This window comes from Trachypithecus francoisi, unplaced genomic scaffold (assembly GCF_009764315.1).
Source record: "Trachypithecus francoisi isolate TF-2019V2 unplaced genomic scaffold, Tfra_2.0 Lachesis_group12, whole genome shotgun sequence".
NCBI classification, from domain to species: Eukaryota; Metazoa; Chordata; class Mammalia; order Primates; family Cercopithecidae; genus Trachypithecus; species Trachypithecus francoisi.
This window is the reverse complement of record NW_022681457.1, coordinates 18463452-18483438: the sequence shown is the minus strand read 5'-3', so window position 1 is coordinate 18483438 and position 19987 is coordinate 18463452. Positions and strand designations below refer to the sequence as shown.

At 42.7% G+C, this 19987-nt stretch overlaps 1 protein-coding gene across 1 annotated transcript in view; it reads left to right on the top strand.

Moving 5' to 3' along the window:
- Positions 1 to 19987, top strand: part of C8B (complement C8 beta chain) — a 44572-nt gene that overhangs the window by 10063 nt on the left and 14522 nt on the right. The window contains exons 4-8 of the mRNA XM_033225040.1: positions 1815 to 1956; positions 10869 to 11001; positions 13314 to 13511; positions 17272 to 17512; positions 19507 to 19635. Coding sequence (XP_033080931.1) covers positions 1815 to 1956; positions 10869 to 11001; positions 13314 to 13511; positions 17272 to 17512; positions 19507 to 19635 — 843 coding nt within the window. The remainder of the gene's footprint in view (positions 1 to 1814; positions 1957 to 10868; positions 11002 to 13313; positions 13512 to 17271; positions 17513 to 19506; positions 19636 to 19987) is intronic.

Below are 19987 nucleotides of genomic sequence, written 5' to 3'. Positions count from 1 at the left end.
CAGGAGGCCTCCTTGTCCTACAATCTCTGACCTCCTTTCACATGTATTATGTTGTTAAAATCACCTTATAATGTAGGTGTTATGATTATCCTCGTTATACACCTTAAAAATCGAGACTTGAAGAGGTTACTTCTTCATATAGCAGGTAAGTGGAAAAGCTTCTACTGGCAATTTGAGAATTCAGATTACATTCATTGACATTAAAGACACAAAAATTATGTGTGCTGGAGTCAGAAATCTTGGGTCGAGTCGTATTTTGACTTTGTGACTAGGAGAAGTCCCTTAACCTTTCTGCATTTTGGCTCCCTCAAATTAGGGGTGATATGAATACCTTACAAGTCTGTTATAAGCATCAAGTGACATCATAGCTATGAGAGCTCTTTGTAGACTGTTGGCTCCCCTAGCTCTCTCAGAGGTCTGAGGTTAAGCAGAATGTGACAAAATCTAGAACAGTTACATAGGGCAGTTAGCATCATTTATCTCTGATAAATCTTTAGAAAGATATTTCCTGTCATTTGCATTTCTGCATCACTAAGTCCAAGATGATCCCTAATCCATGATATACCCAGTAAAAATTATTGTTTATAAAAAGGAAGAAAAGAAAAAAGGACAGATGGATAGATTGACAGAAGGAAGGAAGGTAGGAAGAAAGGAGTACACAAATGAATAATAACCTGCTGCAAAACTAAATAAACACAACTTTTCAGTTCATTCAGAGAATCCAAGCAAACAGATGCTTCTCTATTTCTCTGTCTCCAGCAAAAATGAGAGTATTTTGACCCATATTTTCTAGACGGGAGTTGCAATTCTCTACATTTACTGTACCCATGTGGACTGTGCATGGGGATTTTTCAAGAAAGAGTTAGAGATTCTTGGAGCAATTTCGAGGGGCTATTGCAAATGCAAAATTCTATCCAATAAATCTGAAAGACTTTTTTACAGTGTATCCATGGACTCATTATGGCCAGTGTTCCATGATTTTGACCAAAGCCATAATGGTTACTCGGGCAGGCTTTAGTTTAAATGCCTGGTAAGAAACATTTGAAGGCCAGATAGTTATTTTTCTGCTTTTAACACTCCAAGAACATTGGTTTAAAATGACCAGACATATCTGAGGAAATAGGACTACCTGTCTTATGGGCTTTATCTCCCAACAATATACTAATAAGAAAGGAAATCAATCAGGAAAAAAAAAGTTTAAAGGAAGCAAAAGGGATGCAAATAATTTTTCATAATCCAAATGACTACATTGTTGAAGGCAGTGTGGTTTAGTGGGAAGAATTGTGATTAGACAGTTAAATGTTTCAATCCCGCTGCAAATATTTACTAGTTAATGTGCCCTTGGCCCTCAAAAACATGAATAGTACTGATAACACTTACACAGCATTTCCTGGGAGTCAGTATTGTTTTATCTACTCATTTAGATTTTGAATAACCTTATGGGATAGGTATGATGACTTCTATTTTACAGGTGAGTACATTGAGGCAGAGAGGTTACAAGTGAAGGTGGCCCAGCTCACACAACTTACAGGACCCACCCATCTCACCCCCTCTTTCCAGCCCCAGGGAGAGAGAATCCAAACTGTCCTGCTGCTTTCTGGAATACAACCCTGACCTCTTCTGCTGAGGGAGGTGGCAATCGAGGAATAAACTGTTAGTGCCATAACCACTCTATCTGGATACGGGATGACTAATTAAAACAGGGCAGCATGCAAGGCCTGACAAAAGGTCTGGCACCTAGTAGGTGCTTATACTCTCTTAGTTCCTTTCTTGCCAACCATGTGGCTGTGAGTAATACTCTTTCTCTATCCTAGGAAGGTGTGTAAACCGCAGACTTCTTTGCAATGGGGACAACGACTGTGGAGACCAGTCAGATGAGGCAAACTGTAGAAGGATTTATAAAAAGTGTCAGCATGAAATGGACCAATACTGGGGAATTGGCAGTCTGGCCAGTGGGTAAGTGACCATTTTTCTGTGGTGGTGATGGGAAGGCACAGCATTAAATGGAATTCTGGAGGATAGAGAATGAGAGAGCTGATATAAACAGTTCCCTGCTCACCTTTCTGAGAAAAGCCTGTATTGTAAGTGACGCTTCTGGTTGCTCTCCGAGGGCAGTTCCAAGTTGCTCCAGGAACACGTCCCACAGACAGACCTAGGCATCAGGAGGGCTGGTTTGGAACACTGGGACAGAGCTGTGCATGTGTGGAAACCACGCAGGCTGCTCTGCGAGGGCTGGGGTGGAGAGGGAGCCTTTTTTTTTTTTTTAACACCTGCAGTGTGACCATGTTAGGTGCTTTGTAAGCCTTATGTCTTGGATCCTATTGACAACTTGGCAGGTAGGTTTTTTCCAGGTCTCTCCCTATCTCCCAGCATTAGTCCCTCCAAGAAGAGAGGTCTCTAGTTAGACAGTGAAGGGATGGATTTCCACGGCTTCTGGGGATCTCTGAGTTGGTCCAGTCCTTTGGCAAGGACAGAGGAGCAACGTCAGAAAGGGCCACACTGGCCTGGCATGCACCTTACTTTCCTGCCATATTTTGCAGCTTCTCAGCCTGCAGGTGGAAAAGGGAGACCTTCCCCTCATATGCTTTAGGAATCATCATATGAGACACAGCTTGGGGAGGGGAACAGTGACCCTGAATGGGATTTACCTTCTTTCTAAAAAAACTCATCAAATCTCAATTTTTAAAGTTGTCACTAGAGACTCTTCACGTGGGAGACTTCTCTCAGGACTACCTTATAAGCCAGTTATTATAATCCCCACCTTGCAGATAAGGAAACTGAGGCCCAGGAAAGTTGAGTGAGTTCCAGGGTCACCCAGCTAGAGTGTGGGATAGTAGACATTCAAAGCCAGCAGTAGGGTCTGACAGGACCCTGTAGGAGGGAACAGAAGGAGTGGTTCACTGGCCAGGGCACCTCAGGCAAGGTACTTATCTACATGGAACTTTAGTTTTATCATCTGCAGGAGGAAGTTAATAACATGTTTCTTTCAAAGTACTGTGAAGATTGAACAAGCGAATGTGACTAATATAAGAGGTGCTGGGCAGCTCATGTGGTGGGAAGAATACAGACTCTGTTCTTGCTCCACTGCAGTTTTCAAAGTCCAGCCCACCCATTACTCCTCGCAGGGAGACTCTGGGTTAGTCAGTTACCCTCATGTTTCTCATCTGCAAAATGGGGATAATAATAATACTTACCGAGGGTGGAGCAAGATGGCCGAATAGGAACAGCTCCAGTCTCCAACTCCCAGTGCGAGCGACACAGAAGACCGGTGATTTCTGCATTTTCAACTGAGGTACTGGGTTCATCTCACTAGGGAGTGCCGGACAATCGGTGCTGGTCAGCTGCTACAGCCTGACCAGCGAGAGCTGAAGCAGGGCGAGGCATCCCCTCACCTGGGAAGCGCAGGGGAACTGAGACACACAACACCTGGAAAATCAGGTAACTCCCACCCCAATACTGCATTTTAAGCAAACGGGCACACCAGAAGATTATATCCCACACCTGGCCGGGAGGGTCCCCCGCCCACGGAGCCTCCCTCATTGCTAGCACAGCAGTCTGTGATCTAACTGCAAGGCAGCAGCGAGGCTGGGGGAGGGGCGCCTGCCATTGCTGAGGCTTAAGTAGGTAAATGAAGCTGCTGGGAAGCTTGAACTGGGTGGAGCTCACAGCAGCTCAAGGAAGCCTGCCTGTCTCTGCAGACTCCACCTCTGGGGACAGGGCACAGCTAAACAACAACAACAACAATAACAACAACAAAAAAAAGCAAAAGAAACCTCTGCAGACACAAACGACTCTGACAGCTTTGAAGAGAGCAGTGGATCTCCCAACAGGGAGGTTGAGATCTGAGAAGGGACAGACTGCCTGCTCAAGTGGATCCCTGACCCCTGAGTAGCCAAACTGGGAGACATCCCCCACTGGGGGCAGACTGACACCCCACACCTCACAGGGTGGAGTACACCCCTGAGAGGAAGCTTCCAAAGTAAGAATCAGACAGGTACACTCGCTGTTCAGCAATATTCTATCTTCTGCAGCCTCTGCTGCTGATACCCAGGCAAACAGGGTCTGGAGTGGACCTCAAGCAATCTCCGACAGACCTACAGCTGAGGGTCCTGACTGTTAGAAGGAAAACTAACAAACAGGAAGGACACCTATACCAAAACCCCATCAGTACGTCACCATCATCAAAGACCAGAGGCAGATAAAACCACAAAGATGGGGAAAAAGCAGGGCAGAAAAGCTGGAAATTCAAAAAATAAGAGCACATCTCCCCCTGCAAAGAAGCGCAGCTCATCGCCAGCAATGGATCAAAGCTGGACGGAGAATGATTTGACGAGATGAGAGAAGAAGGCTTCAGTCCATCAAACTTCTCAGAGCTAAAGGAGGAATTACATACCCAGTGCAAAGAAACTAAAAATCTTGAAAAAAGAGTGGAAGAATTGATAGCCAGACTAATTAATGCAGAGAAGGTCATAAACGAAATGACAGAGATGAAAACCATGACACGAGAAATTTGTGACAAATGCACAAGCTTCAGTAACCGACTCGATCAACTGGAAGAAAGAGTATCAGCGATTGAGGATCAAATGAATGAAATGAAGCGAGAAGAGAAACCAAAAGAAAAAAGAAGAAAAAGAAATGAACAAAGCCTGCAAGAAGTATGGGATTATGTAAAAAGACCAAATCTACATCTGATTGCGGTGCCTGAAAGTGAGGGGGAAAATGGAACCAAGTTGGAAAACACTCTTCAGGATATCATCCAGGAGAACTTCCTCAACCTAGTAGGGCAGGCCAACATTCAAATTCAGGAAATACAGAGAACGCCACAAAGATACTCCTCCAGAAGAGCAACTCCAAGACACATAATTGCCAGATTCACCAAAGTTGAAATGAAGGAAAAAATCTTAAGGGCAGCCAGAGAGAAAGGTCAGGTTACCCACAAAGGGAAGCTCATCAGACTAACAGCAGATCTCTCGGCAGAAACTCTACAAGCCAGAAGAGAGTGGGGGCCAATATTCAACGTTCTTAAAGAAAAGAATTTTAAACCCAGAATTTCATATCCAGCCAAACTAAGTTTCATAAGTGAAGGAGAAATAAAACCCTTTACAGATAAGCAAATGCTTAGAGATTTTGTCACCACCAGGCCTGCCTTACGAGAGACCCTGAAGGAAGCACTAAACATGGAAAGGAACAACCGGTACCAGCCATTGCAAAAACATGCCAAAATGTAAAGACCATTGAGGCCAGGAAGAAACTGCATCAGCTAACGAGCAAAATAACCAGTTAATATCATAATGGCAGGATCAAGTTCACACATAACAATATTAACCTTAAATGTAAATGGACTAAATGCTCCAATTAAAAGACACAGACTGGCAAACTGGATCAAGAGTCAAGACCCATCAGTCTGCTGTATTCAGGAGACGCATCTCACATGCAGAGACATACATAGGCTCAAAATAAGGGGATGGAGGAAGATCTACCAAGCAAATGGAGAACAAAAAAAAGCAGGCGTTGCAATCCTAGTCTCTGATAAAACAGACTTCAAACCATCAAAGATCAAAAGAGACAAAGAAGGCCATTACATAATGGTAAAGGGATCAATTCAACAGGAAGAGCTAACTATCCTAAATATATATGCACCCAATACAGGAGCACCCAGATTCATAAAGCAAGTCCTTAGACACTTACAAACACACTTACATTCCCATACAATAATAATGGGAGACTTCAACAGCCCACTGTCAACATTAGACAGATCAACGAGATAGAAAGTTAACAAGGATATCCAGGAATTGAACTCATCTCTGCACCAAGCGGACCTAATAGACATCTATAGAACTCTCCACCCCAAATCAACAGAATATACATTCTTCTCAGCACCACATCACACTTATTCCAAAATTGACCACATAATTGGAAATAAAGCACTCCTCAGCAAATGTACAAGAACTGAAATTATAACAAACTGTCTCTCACCACAGTGCAATCAAACTAGAACTCAGGACTAAGAAACTCAATCAAAACTGCTCAACTACATGGAACTGAATAACCTGCTCTGAATGACTACTGGGTACATAACAAATGAAGGCAGAAATAAAGATGTTCTTTGAAACCAATGAGAACAAAGATACAACATACCAGAATCTCTGGGACACATTTAAAGCACTGTGTAGAGGGAAATTTATAGCACTAAATGCCCACAAGAGAAAGCTGGAAAGACCTAAAATTGACACTCTAACATCACAATTAAAAGAACTAGAGACGCAAGAGCAAACACATTCAAAAGCTAGCAGAAGGCAAGAAATAACTCAGATCAGAGCAGAACTGAAGGAGATAGAGACACAAAACACCCTCCAAAAAATCAATGAATCCAGGAGTTGGTTTTTTGAAAAGATCAACAAAATTGATAGACCGCTAGCAAGACTAATAAAGAAGAAAAGAGAGAAGAATCAAATAGATGCAATAAAAAATGATAAAGGGGATATCACCACCGACCCCACAGAAATACAAATTACCATCAGAGAATACTATAAACACCTCTATGCAAATCAACTAGAAAATCTAGGAGAAATGGATAATTTCCAGGACACTTACACTCTTCCAAGACTAAGCCAGGAAGAAGTTGAATCCCTGAATAGACCAATAGTAGGCTCTGAAATTGAGGCAATAATTAATAGCCTACCAACCAAAAAAAGTCCAGGACCAGATGGATTCACAGCTGAATTCTACCAGAGGTACAAGGAGGAGCTGGTACCATTCCTTCTGAAACTATTCCAATCAATAGAAAAAGAGGGAATCCTCCCTAACTCATTTTATGAGGCCAACATCATCCTGACCAAAGCCTGGCAGAGACACAAACAAAAAGAGAATTTTAGACCAATATCCCTGATGAACATGGATGCAAAATCCTCAATAAAATACTGGCAAACCGGATCCAGCAGCACATCAAAAAGCTTATCCACCATGATCAAGTGGGCTTCATCCCTGGGATGCAAGGCTGGTTCAACATACGCAAATCAATAAACTTAATCCAGCATATAAACAGAACCAAAGACAAGAACCACATGATTATCTCAATAGATGCAGAAAAGGCCTTTGACAAAATTCAACAGCCCTTCATGCTAAAGACGCTCAATAAATTCGGTATTGATGGAACGTACCTCAAAATAATAAGAGCTATTTATGACAAACCCACAGCCAATATCATACTGAATGGGCAAAAACTGGAAAAATTCCCTTTGAAAACTGGCACAGGACAGGGATGCCCTCTCTCACCACTCCTATTCAACATAGTGTTTGAAGTTCTGGCTAGGGCAATCAGGCAAGAGAAAGAAATCAAGGGTATTCAGTTAGGGAAAGAAGAAGTCAAATTGTCCCTGTTTGCAGATGACATGATTGTATATTTAGAAAACCCCATTGTCTCAGCCCAAAATCTCCTTAAGCTGATAAGAAACTTCAGCAAAGTCTCAGGATACAAAATTAATGTGCAAAAATCACAAGCATTCTTATACACCAGTAACAGACAAACAGAGGGCCAAATCAGGAATGAACTTCCATTCACAATTGCTTCAAAGAGAATAAAATACCTAGGAATCCAACTTAGAATGGATGTAAAGGACCTCTTCAAGGAGAACTACAAACCATGCTCAGTGAAATCAAAGAGGACACAAACAAATGGAAGAACATACCATGCTCACGGACAGGAAGAATCAATATGGTGAAAATGGCCATACTGCCCAAGGTTATTTATAGATTCAATGCCATCCCCATCAAGCTACCAATGAGTTTCTTCACAGAAAAAAAAAAAACTGCTTTAAAGTTCATATGGAACCAAAAAAGAGCCACATTGCCAAGACAATCCTAAGTCAAAAGAACAAAGCTGGAGGCATCACGGTACCTGACTTCAAACTCTACTACAAGGCTACAGTAACCAAAACAGCATGGTGCTGGTACCAAAACAGAGATATAGACCAATGGAACAGAACAGAGTCCTCAGAAATAATACCACACATCTACAGCCATCTGATCTTTGACAAACCTGACAAAAACAAGAAATGGGGAAAGGATTCCCTATTTAATAAATGGTGCTGGGAAAATTGGCTAGCCATAAGTAGAAAGCTGAAACTGGATCCTTTCCTTACTCCTTATATGAAAATTAATTCAAGATGGATTAGAGACTTAAATGTTAGACCTAATACCATAAAAACCCTAGAAGAAAACCTAGGTAATACCATTCAGGACATAGGCATCGGCAAGGACTTCATGTCTAAAACACCAAAAGCAATGGCAGCAAAAGCCAAAATTGACAAATGGGATCTCATTAAACTAAAGAGCTTCTGCACAGCAAAAGAAACTACCATCAGAGTGAACAGGCAACCTACAGAATGGGAGAAAATTTTTGCAATCTACTCATCTGACAAAGGGCTAATATCCAGAACCTACAAAGAACTCAAACAAATTTACAAGAAAAAAACAAACAATCCCATCAAAAAGTGGGCAAAGGATACAAACAGACATTTCTCAAAAGAAGACATTCATACAGCCAACAGACACATGAAAAAATGCTCATCATCACTGGCCATCAGAGAAATGCAAATCAAAACCACAATGAGATACCATCTCACACCAGTTAGAATGGCAATCATTAAAAGGTCAGGAAACAACAGGTGCTGGAGAGGATGTAGAGAAATAGGAACACTTTTACACTGTTGGTGGAATTGTAAACTAGTTCAACCATTATGGAAAACAGTATGGTGATTCCTCAAGGATCTAGAACTAGATGTACCATATGACCCAGCCCTCCCATTACTGGGTATATACCCAAAGGATCATAAATCATGCTGCTATAAAGACACATGCACATGTATGTTTATTGTGGCACTATTCACAATAGCAAAGACTTGGAATCAACCCAAATGTCCATCAGTGACAGACTGGATTAAGAAAATGTGGCACATATACACCATGGAATACTATGCAGCCATAAAAAAGGATGAGTTTGTGTCCTTTGTAGGGACATGGATGCAGCTGGAAACCATCATTCTTAGCAAACTATCACAAGAACAGAAAACCAAACACCGCATGTTCTCACTCATATGTGGGAACTGAACAATGAGATCACTTGGACTCGGGAAGGGGAACATCACACACCGGCGCCTATCATGGGGAGGGGGGAGTGGGGAGGGATTGCATTGGGAGTTATACCTGATGTAAATGATGAGTTGATGGGTGCTGACGAGTTGATGGGTGCAGCACACCAACATGGCACAAGTATACATATGTAACAAACCTGCACATTATGCGCATGTACCCTAGAACTTAAAGTATAATAATAATTAAAAAATTTAAAAAATAAAAAATAAAAGGAGGGGGAGGGCAACATTGCAACTATCAGACCAGGACTGCATATGACTCCTGGCTATGATTGCCAAATATATTTCAGGACACCCAGTTACATTTGAGTTTCAGATGAACAACCAATGTCTTCTGTATATGTACATCTTTAATATTTCACGGAATATACTAATATAAAATTGTTCATTGTTTATATAAAATTAAAATGTATCTAGTATTCTGTAAAAAAAAAAAATAATAATAATGCTTACCTCCTAATGACTAATCCTCATAAGGATTAAATGAACCCTTGTGTGTAAATTGATTAGGATGATGCCTCCACAAAGTCAGCACCACATTATAGTTGTTAAAGAAAATAAACATGTATACATTATTTTGATACGTGGAATATGTCATGGGAAAGAGACCCCAGACAATTCTGGTAAGGAACAGAACCAAGTCCAGTAAGTGGAAGCTGATAGGAGACAGAGACTCTTAATAAAAACAGAAATTTCAGTAGTTAGAGATGGTCAAGAATGGAGGCTTGCCCTAGGAGGCAGTGACAAATAATGTCTAAAGAGGGGCTGGATTCTTTTCCTTTCTAAAATGGAGACATCTGTTGCACAGAGTTGCAGGGACACTAATGAGATGATGCATGTAGCTACCCAGTGCTGTGTTTGTCTCCAGTTACACCCTCAGTAAATAGTAATTATTGTGAATAATATTGTAAATGGGTTGTGATGAGGGTGGTACAGAAATTAAGAAAACTGCCACTTCAAACAGCACACAGTGTAGTGAGGGTGACAAATACATACATAGCACATTTATCATGGACCAAGCAGTGTTTCAAGGACTTCATAAACTTGACACATGTGATCCTCACAACATCCCCATGAGGCAGTATTTTCATGGTCCCCATATGCATACGAGCAGACTGAGGCACAGAGGTAGTAAGTAGCCACCCAAGGTTTAATTGGCTTGCCCAAGGTCACCTGGGCAGTAAGGGGCAAAACAGAGATTAGGTCTCAGCCGTCTGGCTCCAAAGTCCACACACTTACCTACTATGCTACCCAACTCTCGCAAGGCAACTGTAGTCATACAGGACAATAAACGCACAACGGTGCGAGCACAGGGTGTTATGAGGGCCCCTAACCCAGCTGGGCTGCGGGCTTCAAGCGCCACAGGTGTTAGTGAAACCTCTCACCACAGTGACAACAGAGCTCAATCTTGACAGACAAGTCAGAGATAAAACAGTGACTGGGTGGAAGGGCATTCTGGGTGCAGGGAACAGTTCTTCACGGAAGGAGCTGAGTAGACTGGAGCAAGAGCAAGTCTCTTCACACGGCTGGGGACTAGGGCACGTGGCTGTGGTTAAGAGTGGCCAGAGATGAAGCTGGAAAGCTGGTTTGGACCAGGTATCAAGAGCCTTGAAGGCTGTGCCAAGGAATTTTTGTTTTCGTTCAGTAGGGTCTGACAATCAAGATTAAGCAACCCCAAACCCCAACCTCTTCGCCTTCTCTGTCTCTTCCTTACAGGATAAATTTGTTCACAAATAGTTTGGAAGGCTCAGTTCTTGACCACAGGTATTATGCGGGTGGATGCTCCCCACATTACATCCTGAACACGAGGTTTAGGAAGCCCTACAATGTGGAAAGCTACACGCCACAGGTAAGGGACAACCAGGTAGCAATGGAGGGAGCCCCAGCTGAGCACCCAGTTAGCAGGGTCCATGGCCTGGCCAGACAGCCTGCTAGCTATGTGACATTAGACACATCCCCTTTTCTCTTAGAGCCTCAGTTTCTTCATATGTAAAAATGGGCAGTTCCTTCCTTTAGACCTTGCGTAGAAGATGACATGCTGTATATAGTAACAGGAGGGCAATTGTAGAGCAGTAATAATAGAAACCATAATATCAAAAGCTACCTTGAAGGTAGACATAAAGCTTAGGATTTGGAGTCACACTGACTTGGTGGCTCTGCCACTTACCATCCATACAATCCTAAAGGCTAAGAGCCTCTGTTTTCCTATCTTTAAATTGGGAGTTATGGAGGTTCTACCCTGCAGGGAGAGGATTAGTGAGATAATGTGTGTAAGTATTTAGCACAGTGCCTGGCTTAATGGTGAGTCCACAGAAAATGTTAACTCTTGTTGCTGCTGTTACTGCATTCTTATCAAATCCCTGCCTATTAAAAGCAGGCATTGCTCTAAGCATTTTATGAAGTGCTCTACCAATGTAAGTCCCTATTATGATTAATGTACAAACTTAGAAACACATCTCACAGACAGTGGGGTTTAGAATAGCCCGTAGGACACACACACTTGAGATCTGATGGGAGGGAACATACTGGGTGCCAGGACTGGCTCTGCCACAGGTCCCAATTTTACCTTAGGTTAAATTCCTTTTCCACTCTGGGCCTCAGTTTTCTCATCTGTGAAACTGGTGGATGGAACTAGAGGATCTTGACAGTAATTTCCACTTCCAAAATTGCACGCTGTTTTCTAGCCGTGTGTGGTGGTGCATGTCTATAGTCCCAGCCACTCGGGAGGCTGAGGCAGGAGGATCGCTTGAGCCCAGGAGGTTGAGGCTACAGCAAGTCAAGGTCGTACCACTGCACTCCAGCTTGGTGACAAAGCAAGATCCTGTCTTTAAAATGTATATATTGCACCATGTTGAAGGCTAGCTCCTTCTTACTCCTCCTTCCCTTCCTCCCCAACACACTTTTTAGCCAAGAAAGAACAAATTTAGTTTAGCGCCAAACACCCTCTCCATCAGGGTGTCCAGTGCCATCCACAAAACTTCTACTTTCAAGGGAGGATTTCAGAGCAGCCGTTACCATCCAGGTAAAAGTGGATCCCAACTCAGGCAGGACATACATGGTAAACTCTCCACTCTCCATACCAACATTCTTTGAGCGCTGTGCCAGGTGCCGTGCTGTGATTTACCAGTATAAGCCCAATCCTCAGAACAAGCCTGATGAAAGGGACCATTATTGCCTCCATTTTACACATGAAGAAACTGAGGCATGGAGAGGTCAAGGCAATTGTCCAAAGTCATCCGACTAGGAAAGAGCAGAGATGCAATGCATCTCAGCGGCCACTCTGCAGACCATGTCTGAACTGCTCCTCCTTCCCCTTGTAGCAGCTGAGCTGTTGCATCCGCCTCTGGGAATTGCAGGCATCCAGAAGCCGATGGGAGCTGTGGGCAGGGAGGTGACTTGAGACTGGTCACTCCAGGGCCCCCGAGGCAGTACCCTTGGCAGTTCCCCTACACACAAAGCCATGAACACTGGTTTTCGAGCGAAGGGCTCTCCTAAGTTCTCTCTAAGGCACTTTCCTGTCTTTGTCACTTGATCCTCCAGCCACTGCCTTAGACCAGACCCTCATCAACCGTCACCTGCACTACTCATACAACCTCCTCATGGATTTGTCTCTCTGACTCCAAATTTTTCCCTTCCAATCCAATCACCAGGCTGGCCCAAATCATCTTCCTGAGGCTTGATCTACTTCCTCTGCTGGGTCGTATTTGAATTAAGCCCAGATTTCAGGACAAGTAATTCAACAGCCTATTTTGACACCAGAACATCCTCTCGCAATATCCCCCTTTTCTCCTCACTGTTTCAACTTCTCATTGAACTGTACTGCTATCCTTGCAGTTCCTGGGGTACACCCTGCCCTTTCCCACCTCCATGCTTTTAATTAAGCTGAGCCTACAGCCCAGAATGTTCCCCTGCATTTTTGCCAGTTGTAATCCAAATCAAAAACCAACCTCTAAGTTTCCACCCAAGGTATTGATCAGGTCTGTCTCTATTACTGAACCAAGAGCCCTGAGGTGGGGACACAAATTGGCCCTGGTTTTTCTGTATCCAGAGCTTCTAATTCAGTATCCAGCACATGGTAGGAGTAGAGTGGCTGTCTGCTCACTGGTATTGAACTGATTTGAGTCAAATGAAATAAAAAACACTTTTTTTTTTCTTCTTTAGACCCAAGGCAAATACGAATTTACATTGAAAGAATATGAATCGTACTCAGATTTTGAACACAATGTCATAGAGAAAGCGGCAAGCAGTTCTGGTTTCAGTTTTGGTTTCAAAATATCTGGAATATTTGAACTTGGTATCAGCAGTCAAAGTGATCTAGGCAAACATTATATTAGGAGAACTAAACAATTCTCTCATACTGTAAGTATGTCTTTGTTGCTTTTAAACATATATGTTGTCTTACTCCATTTTCTGCTGCTGTAACAGAACACCACAGAATGAATAATTTATAAAGAAAAGACATTTACTTGGCTCACAGTTCTGGAGGCTGGGAAGTCCAAGATCAAGGGGCTACATCTGGTGAGGGCCTTCTTGCTGCATCGTAACATGGTAGAAGGCATCACATGGTGAGGAAGTACATAAGGGGGCTGAACTTCGTTCTTTTATCAGGAGCCCACTCCCACGATAACTAGCCCTCTCCTGAAACAACAGCATTAATCTATTCATGAGGGCAGAACCCTCATGACATAATAACCTCATAAAGGTGCCTCCTTTCAAAACTGTTACAATGGCAATTAAATTTCAACATGAGTTTTGGAGGGGACATTCCAGCTATAGCCTATGGATCCTTTTGAAATGACATGCCCTCCGATGTGTCTATATTCCACATTACTGCTAGTCCTAACAACCGATTATCTTTCTGTTGTCTTGAAATCTTCTCAAAAAAATAGCTAACTTACTTTTTAAAGAGCCCAAGCAGAGATAACCTTCTATAATTATTTTCTTTCATTTTCTAATACACTTTTCCCTTAGGTTTTCAATAAGCTTAAGATGTACCTTTGAAGACTAGAACTTCTCTGGAAACTTTTCAATCCACAGGAATTTGACTTTTATCCCAGACATCTGACTGAAATTCCTCTCTGGAATGTCACCCAAGACCTCTTCTCTGACTTCTTAGGGTGTTTGGTGGAGATGACCAAACCATTGCTCTCCTGTTTCTCCTGCTTTCTTTCTGCTCCTTATCAGCTTCCTCCCTGGGTCTAATATTCCCATCTGTCCTTTATTTAATTCATGGCCCTCTTCTCTATGTACTCTCCAATATCCCCTGGGTGTCATCTTCAACTCACTTCCTCTTTTACAGGGACAAGCTATGAGCCTTCATCACTGCTTCTAACCTCTCGGTTAAACTTCAGACCTTCCCTATCCACTCTTCTGAGCATCTCACCTGGGCATCGTGCTGACACTCCAAGGCAATGTCTTCTTCCTAATTTTCTTTTCTTTTTTTTTTTTTTTTTTTTGAGGCGGAGTCTCGCTCTGTCGCCCGGGCTGGAGTGCAGTGGCCAGATCTCAGCTCACTGCAAGCTCCGCCTCCCGGGTTTACGCCATTCTCCTGCCTCAGCCTCCCGAGTAGCTGGGACTACAGGCGCCCGCCACCTCGCCCGGCTAGTTTTTGTATTTTTAGTAGAGACGGGGTTTCACCGTGTTAGCCAGGATGGTCTCGATCTCCTGACCTCGTGATCCGCCCGTCTCGGCCTCCCAAAGTGCTGGGATTACAGGCTTGAGCCACCGCGCCCGGCCTCTTCCTAAATTTTCAATGGATGTTAATGGCATATTCCTCTCTACTTTTCCAGGCTAAGAACTGAGCCAGAATCATATCTGGCTCTCACTTCTGCTTCATGTCCACATCTGTTGATTACCAAATCCTTCAGTGTTACTCTTCAACATTTGCTTACACTAACTCCTATTATCTCTTAATTAATCCAGGTTCTTTCATCTCTTACTGTACCCAACTAAATAGTTTCTCTGTCTCCTAGCTTGCCCCTTCACATGCATGAAGAAATGTTTCTATGATGCTAATCTGATCATATCATCTGCTTCCTATTGCTTACTCCCTCCCCTTTTCCTTCTCTCCTTCTCTGCCTTCCAGCTCCCTGTTTCAAATTGCCAGTTATAGGATGCTAACATTGGGCCAGGCACTATCCTAAAGACAGACTAGGGATCTGTAGTATCTAGGATAATATTCTTGCCTTCATGTTCAGTATAGTAGGAGCAGCAAACATGAAAGCCAGTGTATTCTTTTTTTTTTTTTTTTTGGAGACAGAGTCTCGCTCTGCCACCCAGGCTGGAGTGCAGTGGCATGATCTCGGCTCACTTCAACCTCCACCTCCCAGGTTCAAGTGATTCTCCTGCCTCAGCCTCCCGAGCAGCTGAAACTACAGGCATGTGCCTCCTGCTGGGCTAATTTTGTTGTATTTTTAGTAGAGACAGGGTTTCACCATGTTAGTCAGGATGGTCTTGATCTCCTGACCTTGTGATCTACCTGCCTTGGCCTCCCAAAGTGCTGGGATTACAGGCGTCAGCCACCGCTCCCAGCCATATTATTCTTAATTATATCAGTTATAATACAACATGGCATATGCTATAAAGGAAATACAAGCAAGTACAATGCAATCTTAGAAAAGGGAGTGCCAGGGTGTGTCTGGGAACTTCAGGTTGGTATCAAATTGGAGGCAATGGCAAAGCAGAGATTTAAAAGATAAGTAGTTATGTGTCAGGCAGAAAAGGGAGAAAATAATATTTCAGGGAGAAGGAACAGAATGTGCAAAATAATATGAAAGAGAATGGCAGGCTTGGGGAACAGTGAAAATTGGATGAATGCTGACATACGTGGTTGATAGAAAGTAGCAAAGTATGGAGAGGAAGACTTCAGGGGTGTAGAAGCTGAAGCCAGAGAGGCTACTGGAGGACAAATTGTGATGATCTTACACTTAGAGTAAGGGAGCTGATTTTATTCTGAAGGCAACAGCAAGCCACGCAAGGTTTTGCTTTAAGCTAAGAGAAGCATTGTCATAATACGATCTGAATTTTAGGGTGTCAACTCTGATTGGGGCATTGAAGGAGGCTAGAGAAAGGAAGGAGATTAGGGAGGAGGCTTTTATAATGATGCAAGCAAAAGGAGATGCAACCTAAAATATTCAGAAAAATAATGAACAGAGTACCTAGTGACTGCTTATTTAGGAAGGGTAAGGGAGAAGGAAGAGGGTCATAGGTCACTAAGGCAGGACTAGAATGGGGCGAGAGCAAGCTAGGAGACAAAATGAGGCCCCAGGGCAATAGGCACCAGCAGAGTTGGCATGGCTTTCTAGAGCTGAAGGATTTAGGATTAGGCAGAACATATCTCACAGGCGTTTGCCACCTTCCTCTTTTTCTCTTCCTGTACAGTAGTATAGGGAATGCTCATCTAGGATTGTACTAACACTTTCTAGATGTTTATACTTCATCAGGCATCACTAACTTTCAGTCTATTCCATACATGGAGAGTCACCAAACTTTTTCTGTAAAGGGCCAGATAATAAATTATTTTAGGCTTTGTGAGACTGCAAGGTCTCTGTTGCAACTATTCAGCGCTGCCATTGGAGTGTGACACCAGTTGTAAACCATATGTAAATAAATGGATGCAGTTGTGTTCCAATAAAACGTTATTTACAGGCACTGGGTTTGGTATGAGGCTTGTATTTTGCTGACTCCTGCCATACGCTGTCATTGCTGGTTTTCCTAAAGCACCACTTTTACTCTTTCTTGTGTGGCTTTTTTTCAGAGTTTACAAGGTATCAGCAAAGCGGGCACTTTTGCAGGTTAGCAAATCCTATGTCCCATCAGAGAGGTCCCATGCCCTCCAGCTGCTCCCTGCCATGCCTGCTTCTGTTACCCTTCCCAGTCATTATTCTCTACAGTAAAGAGGTGAGTTAAGAGCAAGCTCTTCCAAGCTGAACAGGATGTCAGAATATTTATGAGCACTGAAAGCTTGTCAAAGAGGCTGTCTTCTCTCAAGTATCCTAAAGGAATCATAAGAGTGATGACCCCGGGCCAAGAACATCGGATGGTATTTGTAAAGTTCATCTTCTCGTTCCAGATTCCTAACTTTAAAGGTCTGGTTTTCCCATGTTGGTATTTCATTTAGAAAAGCGTATTTCTGCATGCACGCTCTGACCTTGAAGTAGCACATTACAAGCTGAAACCCAGAAGCCTCATGCTCCATTACGAGTTCCTTCAGAGAGTTAAGCGACTGCCCCTGGAGTACAGCTACGGGGAATACAGAGATCTCTTCCGTGATTTTGGGACCCACTACATCACAGAGGCCGTACTTGGGGGCATTTATGAATACACCCTCGTTATGAACAAAGAGGCCATGGAGAGAGGAGGTACACTGCCCAAGGGACCATGGCTTTCCTAAAAGCTGGGGAAAGCAACCTAAGTCGAACTTGTAGTTTTCTTTCTACCTTCCTGGCTACACCTTCACAGTGTCATTTGCAGATTTCTCTTCCTCTTCTTTTTGATTGACAATGTCAGTCCTCTTCTGCCTAACTCCTTAGGCCATTCTCTTTTCTACAACTCTTCTCTCTATGAAGTTGTATCCAATCCCATGGTTCTAAATACCTTCAGCATGCAGATAACTCCTGGATCTCTTCCTGGATCCATCCTGGATCTCTTCCTGCACCCAAGAGTTTATGTTGAAATGTTTCATTGATGTCTCCATGTGAATGTGTAACAACCCTCACCAGCTGAACATGTGCCCAAAGAGAACTTTTGACTTTCTTTCTCCAATACGTTTCTTCTTTAGTCATCCACATTTCAGAAATGGTTCTACCATCCAACCAGTGGCTCAAGCCATAAAACTAGCAGTCAACCTTGATTATTTTTCTTTTCTTCAAATCTATTGTTTTTTATTTTCTTAAAATCCATCAGCTCTACCTCCAAATTATATTTCCTATTTTTCCCATTACCACCATAGCCTCATCCCATGACCAGAACTTCACATTCAAAATTTAATGTGAATGTGAATCAAGTATGAATCTTGGAGGAGGTAGATTCTGATTCAGTGGGTTTGGAGTGAGACCTGAGAGTGCATTTCCAACAAGCTTTGGAGTGATCCTGATGCTGCTGGCTGATAGACCATACTTTACATAGCAAGGTCTCAGATTATTACTGTGGTCTCCAAACTAATATTCCACCCCCACCCCTCCCCTATAATTCATCTTCATACAGATATCCCAGCTCTTTCCAACTCCAATCAACTACAAGTCTGCTGCTTTCCAACCCAATATCCTTTCCTATGACATGGCACTTGTTGGGTTAAGTGAACTGCTGTAGGTCACACAGATTGCAGTGTCAGAGCCAGGGCTTGATTACCAGTCCATGTACTTGCAAGACGACTCATGGTACACAATGTAAATTTATACAGTGTGGCCTCAGTCTTGTCAAAATCAGAGGTACTTTCATAAAAATGATCTCAAAAGTGCTTTCCACTGTTCCTCAAATTGCTTCCCATAAAAGGGCTTAATAATTAAATAAGTTGGGAAAACACATAATAGATTCCACTCTCAAAGTTTCACAAATGTACTCCAACAAAATGACCTCTCCACCTATTTTGATGCAACATCTGTTACACTTTCTTGACCACAGAAGTTCCTTTTCTCATAACATCTGCTACCATCTCATGGGATTCATGTTTCAAGAAATGCACTTTGGGAAAAACTGATCTACACCAACATTGCTAGACAGCCCTGGTGGTCAAAGTTGCTCTTTTCTCCCTGAACTGGCCTCAAAGTGCTCAGAGAGGTACTTATAAGTCATGTCTGGAATTTCAGCAAGACCAGGGAAGGAGGATGTCTCAGGGAGAATTAGGGAGGAAGAAGTAGGAAATAGTCCAAAAATGAAGAAGAAATCAGGGAAATTTGCCCCTCCTCTTTGCCAGATACTATGCCTTACTTTTTATATGCATTTTCTCAACTACTTAACTAACACACTTTTTCTACTTTATCAAAGATTGGAGAAGAGTGGGTCAGGGAGGGCAGGCAGATTGTAATAGTCTCTGTACTCACTGGATCTATCCCTAGAGAATCAATAAGATCAAATTTTTAGAAAATGACTCTGAGCACTTCCCCTCTTTCAAAGTCAGCAAAAATCCTCAGCATTGCGGGGAGGCTGAAAGGGGAAGTTGGGTCTGAGCTCTACGAGGTCTCTGCCCTGGTGCCAGTTGCTGCCTGCATTTCTTGTTATCAGACTGGTGACCTATTTACTTGAACCCGAGTCCTTGTGATATCCAACAAGGGCTAGGCCTCTGGATTCGATCATATGGAAAGGGACAGAATGAATTACGTTTTATGTCATTGACTTTTTTTCTTGCTTTCTTCAGATTATACTCTTAACAACGTCCACGCCTGCGCCAAAAATGATTTTAAAATTGGTGGTGCCATTGAAGAGGTCTATGTCAAGCTGGGTGTGTCCACAGGCAAATGCAGAGGTATTCTGAATGAAATAAAAGGTGAGTGACAGGGGCTTGTGACTTCCACACTTACAATGTTTATCCTCCTAGTGCTTCCAGTGATTACATCTCCCTCCCTTTTTGAGACAAATACTATCCCAACTTCTATACCAAGTATGTCCTTCTGTTTTTTATAGTTTTACCACCTAACATATCGCCAACTAACATGACTTAGTGTTGCTTATTTTTGAACTTTATATGGATGGACTATAATCCTTCCAGTCCTGTGTTTTCCATTCAACATAATGTTTTTGTGTATAACTATAGTTAGTTCACTTCTATCACTGCATACTATTTTGCTGAATATACCACTTTTTCTTTGTCCATTCTACTATTGATGAACACTTGTTTT